Genomic DNA, 11,798 nt, shown 5'->3' with positions numbered 1-11,798 from the left:
AATTTTCTTTAGCAATGATTCCCAATAAGGCTTAAAACTACAAGTATGTCGTATTTCTTTGGAGGTTAGAAGAATTGGAAATGGGAGTTGTATTTTTCAAAATATTTTGCGACCCAGATATTTGTGGTCTGACGGAACACTTTCTGGGACAAAACTTCTAGCGTTAGAAAGTGAGAGAGTCAGGAAGATACTGATCAGAGGAACAAATAACTATTAAAATATATACATTCATTGTCCTAATCTTGACAGTTGCTAAATGCATATTTTTCTAAATTATTCCATGATTTCTAACATAGTAAGTAAGGTAAGTTGCATCATCGTTAACGTATAGTTATGCAGGCTACCCTGCTAGCTAACTATCAAACTCAATGCACCGATAGTCATTTCTTATTGACCTGTTAATGACATGCTGATTTTGCCCTGTGCATGTGACCAATAAACTAATCTAATCCAAATCTAACATTTTCGCCTGCATAAAGCCATGGCAGCTACACAGATTCAGGCAGGATATCAACTGTATTGTCTGTTATTGACTCTCCAGCTGTTTCAGTTGTTTTTTTAACCAAATCTTTACCGAGGCTAAAACATGAAGATTTTTTTTTCTTTCTAACAACTGTTAAATTACTGAAATAATACAGTATGTTGTGTTACTTATTACCCAGTTATTACTTAACACTTCACAAGTTACTACAGTAGTAGAAAAAATATTACAGTCAGATAGTTTTGGGACAGAACAACGGTAGTCTGTGTATCCAGTAGACAGACTCCCGATGTTCTGTCCTAAAACTAACAGTCAAAGTGCAGCGTCCAACATACCACAGTCGGCTGTAGTTACTGCTCTTTAACTGCAATTTCAAAACTGACACATTTTTTTTGTAAGGGGTGTAACAGCATACAGGTAGCAGCTTGATACAAAAATGTAATTCTCGGAGTAGCGTGTTTGGATGGGAAGTGGACATACAAGAGACTTGTGGGATAGAAAGACAGGGACTGTCTCTGAGCAGTTGTGATGTAGCAGAGAGTGTCTATCTATCTATATATCTATCTTCTCTCTATCACCTTGTCTCTCTTTGTCTCTGTCCATTTCTCCCTCTGCTCTTCCTGCTCTAACCAAGTCTATCATAGAGCACAGTAGTTGGCATAGTTGGCAGGGTGTCTGTGTATGTTGGCAGCGTTGCTGTGAGCAGGTGGGCAGGTCTCAGTGTGAGAGATCCTCTCTCTCTCTCTCCGTAGGATCCAGGATCAGGGCAGGCAGGGGACCTGGACGTGCAGCCAAGCCCACCAAGGATGCACTGAGCTGGGGAACATCTGTTGAGGCCGCCCCCTAGCACTGCCATGGTAAGAGTCCAAAACACACACCCATACACTCACACTCACAAACCAGCGCATACATCTTTCTCTCAATGATTCATTCTAATGTGACCATAGTGTTATCCTTCTCACTACTGTCTAAGGGGTCATGTATAACCATGTTTTTCATTGCCTGTGTGTGTGTGTGTGTGTGTGTGTGTGTGTGTGTGTGTGTGTGTGTGTGTGTGTGTGTGTGTGTGTGTGTGTGTGTGTGTGTGTGTGTGTGTGTGTGTGTGTGTGTGTGTGTGTGTGTGTGTGTGTGTGTGTGTGTGTGTGTGTGAGACACTGACTGTGCGGTGTGTGTGTGTATTTCATAATTGTTAAGTAGATTAAATGTTGAATTGAATCCCAGCATTAATATTTGATGTGGTAAAGCTGTCCATAGGGGGTTCCCACTTCCCATTGTGTCAGCAGCTCATAGGTGTGTGTGTGTGTGTGTGTGCTTACTGTAATAGCTGAACTATTAATCATGTTTTATAAGCAGATCTTCTCATGTCTATACTGGGGTTTAATGGCAGGAACCGGGTTACGGAGATTTCCCACCCATACCCACTCCCATTTCCTGGGAGTAAAAACTGTGAGAAACCGGTAAATTCTAATACATTATTTCTATGAACAGCATTATGTGAAATGGAACTGTTAAATTATATGTAGTATCTAAATCTGGCTTATCTACGGCCTTCTGTGCTCTCCTATCTGCATGATCAATAATTAACGCTCAGGGTGGGGGCAGCCCTGTGTGGAGCACAGTTCACAATGAATGCATGTATCATCTCATCAGCTGTAACTTTTTTTCTTGAGAGAGGGAAATTTGCTTCAACATAGCCTATGGTACAGTAATATTAGACCTAATACATCTGAATGATAGATTAATATGAATGTATTGCTAATTTACACATCTCCATCTGGCTTTCGGGGTGACCTTATTGTATAGATAAACATGTTTTTTTTTGTAGCTGCAGAGTTTCAAAACAGTTATCACTCGAATATCTTTGCTTTAAATCAGTGCGGAAGCGAGCACTCTTTGTTAAAGTCTTTATCTCTTTCAATCAATTCCATTCAAATGGCATCCAAAATAGATCGTCCTCAAGATTCTTGTCCTCTGGCCTCTCTCCTTCTTAACTTTTGTGGAGTCCCAGGAAAAGCTAGAATAGCTAGTTGGCCATTTTCTCCAGCATTACTTATACTAAGAGACTATTCTAAGAGGGATGCAAGCTGGCTCTTGTTTGCTGAATGTTAAATAGAAGGAAGAGAATGCACGATGGTGATAGGCTAAAGCAGTTATTTATTCATTACCATTCAATCCAAGTGAAAGCCGCCTGCCTCCTCTAATAGTTTACTATATTATTCAAACATGTCATTACAATGATGAAGATAAGGACAACAAAACCTATTTCATTTAACTGTTGACAAAATGTGGGGAAATATTATGAAAAGTTAATGCATCAGCCTACTAATTATACAAATCTAAAATAGGCCCTATTATTACTCAAAATGTAAATACATTCTCTAGCCTATACATTTGTAGGCTGCATGTCCTGCACTAGCATTGCGTTTTCTTCATGGTTTGAAAGAGGTGTGTAATTTCAGTCCATTATACAATACAGTACATAAATACAGTCCACACTCAAAATATTACTGGAGCTTGTTTCCTTTATTTCCCCAAGAGAGCATACATCTATAGGCTATACTGCACATTACACTCTACAGAAAAACATAAAAGCCCATCATATGTATTGGATAAATGCATGATCATTTGGGCTTTTTGGGCTTGGGTTCATAAAATATTTTTAGTGTCGTGTAACATTTCTTTAATGTATGATCTTGTTCAGGTAGCATCTAGCTTGAATATTCATGTGGATCCAAGATAATCCAGATACTGTATATTTAAGATGTCCTGCCCCCGGGCCCTGTTCCTTTTTACCCTGTGTGCTATAAGGAGCACATCGGACTCATTTTAATTGTTGGGCCATGGGGTGGGGGCTTTTTGATGAGTTGGTCCTGGAGGTGTTGGAAACTAATCTGATTGTTGTCAGACATGGCTGTATATAATTTGAGAATAGAATAGCACATCATTCTGTCCGATGGTTTTCTATGCTTTAGAATGCCACTTCTGGTTTTGGCGGGAAATACCGGGTTACCCGGGAGAAAGGTGATTTATTCTCGGGATGGAACATTTGTAAAATACTGGGATAATATTCAACCTTAGTCTATACCAACTCTCTGTATGCTCAGAGTCATCCCTGTCACATGCTGTTCTCTTCATTCCATCTCTCCATCTTTCTCAATTTATTTTTTCTCTCATTGATTTTTTTGTTTGTTTTTCCAGCTGATTATGTCCCTGTGCTCTGATTCGCCAGCGGGCATGGCTCTCTGCACTCTAATTGGACATTTAATTAGATCACAGTTTTAGCCAATTAGACTCTGAGGGTGGAGGAGGAGAGTAGAGAGGCCAGAGGGGAAAGGGAGATCGAGCTCTCTCTCTCTCTCTCTCGCTCTCTCTGTCTCTCTCTCTCTCTCTCTCTCTCTCTCTCTCTCTCTCTCTCTGTCTCTCCCTCTCTCTCTCTCTCTCCCTCTCTCTCTCTGTCTCTCTCTCTTCTCTCTCTTTCTTTCTCTCGCTTCTCTCTCTCTCCAGGGGCTTTCTCATTAGTGATATAATGGGTGATTTTCACAGCAACCCTCCCCCTGTGTTACTGCCTGAGTGGTACCACCCACAGACCCAGTGCCAGGGCTTAGACCTCACTATTATTTAGCCATGGGGGGGTCCTAGCCTGATCAAATAATACCAAGTTTAGAGTTTTTGTTATGCAGGTGAGTGAGGACCCAAAAGCGACTTAACAGAAACAGAGTTTATTCAAGTCCAAACAGAAAAATAACAAATCCTGAATCCTTAACAGGAAATGTCCAAACGGGGATAACAGAAATCCTCTAGTTTGTAGAGGGGAACAACTGGATTAGCGGCCACAGACTGCAGGTCTCTTCGGGTAGGCGCAGGCCGTAGCTGACAGAGACACCTGCTCACACGCAGCATCTGATGAAGGCAAAAACACGACAGGACGGAACAAGTACACAGCGAACAGCAAACAAGGATCCGACAAGGACAGAAGCAGAAACAGAGAGAGAAATAGGAACTTAATCAGAGGGCAAAATAGGGGACAGGTGTGAAAGAGTAAACGAGGTGGTTAGGAGAATGAGGAACAGCTGGGAGCAGGAACGGAACGATAGAGAGAGAGAGAGGGATAGAGAGAGGGAAAGAACCTAATAAGACCAGCAGGGGGAAACGAATAGAAGAGAAAGCACAGGGACAAGACATGACAATATATGACAAAACATGACAGTACCCCCCCACTCACCGAGCGCCTCCTGGCGCACTCGAGGAGGAACCCTGGCGGCAACGGAGGAAATCATTGATCAACGAACGGTCCAGCACGTCCCGAGAAAGAACCCAACTCCTCTCCTCAGGACCGTAACGGGAAACGATGAAGAGGGAATCTAGTGCAATTACTATTATAAAAATGAGACACGGGTAGAGAACTGTAAGAGTTAGAGCAATCAGGACCAAACAGGCCAGGAGAGTAACAACTATGGACAAACTGAGACACAGCAAGGCTAAGACCAGGAACAGGAGAGAGGCGGTGGCAGTGGACAGACTGAGACACAGCAAGTGCAGGAACAGGACCAGGAGAGATGCGGTGGCTGGGGACAGACTGAGACACAGCAAGGGCAGGAGCAGAAGCAGGAAGAGAGTTACCGTGGACCCAGCCTGACTTAGTCTGCGCGCAGTCCGAACAAGCAGCCACGAAACGGCGCGTGTCACGCTCCTGAGTAGGCCACCAAAAACGCTGGCGAATAGAAGCAAGCGTCATTTCCCCGAACGCCGGGGTGGCCAGCTAACTGGGCAGAGTGAGCCCACTGAAGAACGGCCAGACGAGTAGAAACGGGAACGAAAAGAAGGTTCCTAGGACAAGCGCGCGGTGACGGAGTGTGAGTGAGTGCTTGCTTTACCTGTCTCTCAATTCCCCAGACATTCAACCCGACAACACGCCCCTCAGGGAGAATTCCCTCGGGGTCGGTAGAGGCTACAGAAGAACTGAAGAGACGGGATAAAGCATCAGGCTTGGTGTTCTTAGTGCCCGGACGATAAGAAATAACGAACTCGAAATGAGCGAAATACAGCGCCCAACGAGCCTGACGTGCATTAAGTCGTTTGGCAGAACGGATGTACTCAAGGTTCTTATGGTCAGTCCAAACGACAAAAGGAACGGTCGCCCCCTCCAACCACTGTCGCCATTCGCCTAGGGCTAAACGGATGGCGAGCAGTTCGCGGTTAGCCACATCATAGTTACGTTCCGACGGCGACAGGCGATGAGAAAAATACGCGCAAGGATGGACCTTATCGTCAGTATGGGAGTGCTGGGACAGAATGGCTCCCACGCCCACCTCTGACGCGTCTACCTCGACAATGAACTGTTTAGTGACGTCAGGTGTAACAAGGATAGGAGCGGATGTTAAACGCTTCTTGAGGAGATCAATACAACAATCATACGACCGGTGAGGAGGAAGGGAGGTGGCTCTGGACCGACTGAAGACCGTGCGCAGATCATGATATTCCTCCAGCACTCCTGTCAAATCACCAGGCTCCTCCTGTAAAGAGGGGGCAGAAGAAACAGGAGGAATAGCAGACATTAAACATTTCACATGACAAGAAACGTTCCAGGAAAGGATAGAATTACTAGACCAATCAAAAGAAGGATTATGACACACTAGCCAGGGATGACCCAAAACAACAGGTGTAAAAGGTGAACGAAAAATCAAAAAAGAAATGGTCTCACTATGGTTACCAGATACTGTGAGGGTTAAAGGTAGTGTTTCACATAATATACTGGGGAGAGGACTACCATCCAAGGCGAACATGGCCGTGGGCTCCCCTAACTGTCTGAGAGGAATGTCATGTTCCCGAGCCCAGGCTTCGTCCATAAAACAGCCCTCCGCCCCAGAGTCTATTAATGCACTCCAGGAAGCTGCCGAACCGGTCCAGCGTAGATGGACCGGCAAGGTAGTACAGGAACTTGACGGAGAGGACAGAGTAGTAGCGCCTACCAGTAGCCCTCCGCTTACTGATGAGCTCTGGCCTTTAACTGGACATGAAATGACAAAATGACCAGCGGAACCGCAATAGAGACAGAGGCGGTTGGTGATTCTCCGTTCCCTCTCCTTAGTCGAGATGCGAATACCCCCCAGCTACATGGGCTCAACACCTGAGCCAGTGGGGGAAGATGGTAGTGTCGGGGAGAGGGGGGGACACAGTTAACGCGAGCTCTCTTCCATGAGCTCGGTGATCTACCCGTCGTTCTATGCGAATAGCGAGTTCAATCAAAGAATCCACGCTGGATGGAACCTCCCGGGAGAGAATCTCATCCTTAACCTTAGCGTGGAGTCCCTCCAGAAAACGAGCGAGCAACGCCTGCTCGTTCCAGTTACTGGAGGCAGCAAGAGTGCGAAACTCTATAGAGTAATCCGTTATGGATCGATTACCTTGACATAGGGAAGACAGGGACCAGGAAGCTTCTTTCCCCAAAACCGAACGATCAAAAACCCGTATCATCGCCTCCTTAAAGTTCTGATACTGGTTAGTACACTCAGCCCTTGCCTCCCAGATAGCCGTGCCCCACTCCCGAGCCCGTCCAGTAAGGAGAGATATGACGTAGGCGATACGAGCAATACCCCTGGAGCACGTGTGGGGCTGGAGAGAGAACACTATATCACACTGGGTAAGGAACGAGCGACATTCAGTGGGCTCCCCAGAGTAGCACGGTGGGTTATTAATTCTGGGCTCCGGAGACCCGGAAGCCCAGGAGGTAACCGGTGGATCGAGGCGGAGATTGTGAATCTCCTCCGAGAGGCCGGAGACTTGGGCAGCCAGGGTCTCAACGGCATGTCGAGCAGCAGACAATTCCTGTTCGTGTCTGCCTAGCATCGCTCCCTGGAACTCGACAGCAGAGTAGAGAGAATCCGTAGTCGCTGGGTCCATTCTTGGTCGGATCCTTCTGTTATGCAGGTGAGTGAGGACCCAAAAGCGACTTAACAGAAACAGAGTTTATTCAAGTCCAAACAGAAAAATAACAAATCCTGAATCCTTAACAGGAAATGTCCAAACGGGGATAACAGAAATCCTCTAGTTTGTAGAGGGGAACAACTGGATTAGCGGCCACAGACTGCAGGTCTCTTCGGGTAGGCGCAGGCCGTAGCTGACAGAGACACCTGCTCACACGCAGCATCTGATGAAGGCAAAAACACGTCAGGACGGAACAAGTACACAGCGAACAGCAAACAAGGATCCGACAAGGACAGAAGCAGAAACAGAGAGAGAAATAGGAACTTAATCAGAGGGCAAAATAGGGGACAGGTGTGAAAGAGTAAACGAGGTGGTTAGGAGAATGAGGAACAGCTGGGAGCAGGAACGGAACGATAGAGAGAGAGAGGGATAGAGAGAGGGAAAGAACCTAATAAGACCAGCAGGGGGAAACGAATAGAAGAGAAAGCACAGGGACAAGACATGACAATATATGACAAAACATGACAGTTTTAATGTCACATACACAAGTATAGTCAAAATGCCTTTCTCGCAAGTTCTAACCCCAACAATGCAGTATTCAATAACAATGTAATACAAAACTACCATATTTCACATACAGTCTGCTAATTCAGGCTTCACGTCTTGCTCTTGTTACAGTGTTTTTCAGTCGCTTTGGTGCATTTCTTAGATCAAAAGTGCAATTCTTGATACTACTTGTACAAATTCCAAATCATCTAGTCACTTGTGCACATCATTAAAGCAATTTCTTATTCTTTTTGAACAAATTGCAATTGATAATGTACAAGTGTCAGCTTTTTTCCACATTATCAATTGCTCATGTCATGTTGATCAAAATATAGTAGATGGTTCTCTGTTGAATAGTCTTACCCCTCAAAACATCTAGGCATTAGTTCCTTGCATAAGCCATTACATGCAAAATTGTTGAACTATTTGTCATAAACTGTCAAGCATAGTTTTACACATTTCTATTAGACCTTTTGTACAAAAACGTGAATTGATGAATCGTGCAGGTGAAATTGACCCTCACTCATGAAGGAATGTAAAATGTTAGTTCAACAAGTTGTCTAAATTGCTCAAAGTTGCATCTCATGAAGAATCAATTGGCAAGCATATATAGACAGACCACAACACAAAGTTGCAATTTTCCAATAATGGATGGACCAGGAAATGAACAGGGTCAACAGCCAAGAGGAGGAAGAAGAGGAGCAAGGATGCGTGGTGGAAGGTAAAACAGGGGAAGAGGCAGAAGAGGACATAGGGGCCACTATTGTAGACCATGTTGTCAATCATGTCCTTACAATGGCTGAGACGGGTCGAAGGGTGCAGCCGAATATTGGGAGATCAACCGTGTCCTCAATAGTTCAAACGTTTCGAAGAGAGAACAGGTATGTCCACCAATGTACAGTGCACTGTTACTGTATATAAGCAGTATACTGTATACTTCCTACAATGCTTCATATTACAGTTTAATTTCACAGCATACAGAAATATACTCTATACAGATACATACTGCACCTTACATGCACCCACCTGTATGTTTTACAGTAAAATGTGTGTTCGCATAGTTTTTGTCTATGTGAAAGTATGCGATGCATCACTGCATTTCCCCACATAGGACTGACTGCAAGATTACCTCAAACCGGTGGCAGAGGCCTTTTCACACCTCAACAGGAGGAGGCTATTTGCACCATGGTCCGATTAAACAATGCCATGAGACTCAGGGAAAAGTTGTGTGGTTTTCTGTGTTTCTTTCTAATTTAGTTTTTTTCCCTTTGTGCCCCTTGGGTTGTGCCCCAGTCTCTTTCAATCAATAACCCACATACAGTAATATGTAAATAGTACTGTTGAAATTGATATATGCCATAGAAGTGCAGCCTTGTGCATTTTCAATACAGTAACTGTCATCCAAAATGTAGCCTAAGTTTACATCAGGTAATACTGTCAAAGTACACAGTTACATTGACAACATGCCTAAACATTTTGACGACCTTGTTCGTGAACAATGACTCAATGACTTATCCTTCTGATGACACTGACATGATCATTGGCATGAATATTTACTTTTGAGAGATGTACTAAGGATTTTTAGTGACTGACTAGCTTTAGAATCATATCCATTGTATATTGCAGTTTGTACAAATTGTTCTGAGAAATGCACTTGTTATTTTGCACATGTTAGGGATGATGTGAAAAATGCACCAAAACGACTGAGAAAAACTGTAAAAGTAGTGCACTACATGTGCACTACCAGGGTGTGATATGAGACACAGCCAGGGTGTTATTGCTGTCGATGGCTCTGATTAATCTTCAATACAGCTGACAGACTGCCAGTCAGTGAGACATCGACCTGCTCACAGACATGTAGATTAGTCACACAGACACACAGGCCAAACACATAATCACACATAAACACACACAGAGTGTGAGGTTAGTGTCTTGTGGTGCAGAATGGTATTGACTCAGTGGAATGTTCTGGTATAATATCACTAGCTAATGAGGCAGAGATAAGCCTTTAGAAACACAAACAACAGATCAGATCACCGGAGGCTCCATAACATGCCAGTCAAAATCACACCTATTTATTTTTTGTACGATTATATATATATTTTTTAACAATAAAAAACATCCACATACAAATGACAGCATACAGATGCACACAAACATCAAGGTCATCACACCTGCCCGGACACACCTACTCACACCCTCATCTCCTGCGCCCGCATCGCTTGACTCCACATGGTCTGAAACTGCACCAATCACACCTATTTCTGCAAACTAAGTCTGTGTGATGATGATGATGGTGGTGGTGTTTGATGAGTTCCTCAAAGGAGAGCAGTGTGTTTTTATATAGTGTGATGTGAGCCAGTGTATCACCCCCCCACTCCAAACCTCTACACCCCCCCTCCCTCCAAACCTCTACACCCCCTCCTTTTCCTCCCCCTCCATACCTCTACACCCCCCAAACCTCTACACCCCCTCCTTTCCCCCCCCAAACCTCTATACCCCCTCCTTTTCCTAACCCCCTCCAAACCTCTACACCCCCTCCCCCCATCCAAACCTCTACACCCCCTCCTTTTCCTCCCCCTCCAAACCTCTACACCCCCTCCCCCCCTCCTCCAAACCTCTACACCCCCTCCTTTTCCTCCCCTCCTCCCCCCTCCAAACTTCTATACCCCCTCCTTTTCCTCCCCCCTCCAAACCTCTACACACCCCTCCTTTCCCCCCTCCAAACCTCTACACACCCACCCCCTCCCTCTCTGAGCTCTCAGGCTAGAAACACAAACAACACCGACCCCCCAATGGATACCAGCACTCAGAACACACACACATACATGTACATTCACTCTCAGGTGTAAGCCCTTAGAGACAACACAGTCAATATCAATGTCCCTAGACGGTCTCACACATACCACTCACCTATCTCCCTCCCACTTCTCCACCTCCTCACCCCTCAGGAGAGATAGCGTGAAACGACCCCCTCACACACACACACACACTTTTTTTATGCAGTTTCTCTGCCTCAGGATGTCTAATGTTGAGAATCCCCTTGAGAAGGCTCTCGAATCTGTGTGTGTGCGTGCACGCACCCGCGAGCGTGCGCATCTGTGTAACCCCGTGCTGTGGTGTGTTAGCCACAGGCGCAACTCTCTGACCCCAGTAGTGGTCTGATTGACAGCTGTAGTCCCACCTAATTGCATTACCCTCCCTTGTGATTGGCTCCCGGCCCTGGGGGCTCATTTGTCATGGGTACTATGTGTCACTCAGCTCTCTCTCCCTGCTGATTGGCTGTGTTGCGCCCCAAGGTCCGACCCCCAGCCAAGTGAGAGCAGCTTATTGGTCTCTGGGGAACCAGGAAGTGCCCCAGAGACTGTGCGAGGAGACAGGGAGTCCCTATTGGCTGATATTATCGCTCCTCCCGCCTCTTTACCTGTCTATCAAAATTACATAGAAGTCTCTCAGGCCTGCCCTGCTACCAGATCTCTCACACACACACACACACACACACACACACACACACACACACACACACACACACACACACACTCACACAGGTGGGTGGGTGGGTCGGTCGGTCTTTAATATGGAGCTATTGAAACTGTATTTGAATTCAATATTTGTATTAAGACATTGAATTTCAATTAAATATTTTTGAATTTATAATGCTCAAATTGAATCATTGAATTAATAAATTGAACTTCATGATTTGAAACTGAATTGAATGAAGATTGCATTCAGTTTAAAACTGTAGGGTGGTTTTATTACAGTTTAATCCTCAGAATCTAATGTGCGCCGATGTGTGTGTGTGTCGCCAAAAAGGAAAAACATCAAGAAAGGCTTTAGGCTCCGCCCC

At 45.0% G+C, this 11,798-nt stretch overlaps 1 protein-coding gene across 1 annotated transcript in view; it reads left to right on the top strand.

The window, feature by feature from the left end:
* Positions 1 to 81: 81 nt before the first annotated feature.
* The window catches only part of LOC124017028 (inversin-like), a 53,577-nt gene continuing 41,860 nt past the window's right edge, over positions 82 to 11,798 (top strand). Inside the window, exons 1-2 of the mRNA XM_046332369.1 lie at positions 82 to 304; positions 1,234 to 1,338. Of these exons, the coding sequence (XP_046188325.1) occupies positions 1,336 to 1,338 (3 nt within the window). The 5' untranslated portion in view covers positions 82 to 304; positions 1,234 to 1,335. The remainder of the gene's footprint in view (positions 305 to 1,233; positions 1,339 to 11,798) is intronic.

Source organism: Oncorhynchus gorbuscha, unplaced genomic scaffold (genome assembly GCF_021184085.1).
Source record: "Oncorhynchus gorbuscha isolate QuinsamMale2020 ecotype Even-year unplaced genomic scaffold, OgorEven_v1.0 Un_scaffold_141:::fragment_3, whole genome shotgun sequence".
Classification (NCBI taxonomy): domain Eukaryota; kingdom Metazoa; phylum Chordata; class Actinopteri; order Salmoniformes; family Salmonidae; genus Oncorhynchus; species Oncorhynchus gorbuscha.
The sequence above is the reverse complement of the archived record's forward strand: the minus strand, read 5'-3'. Positions and strand labels throughout refer to the sequence as shown.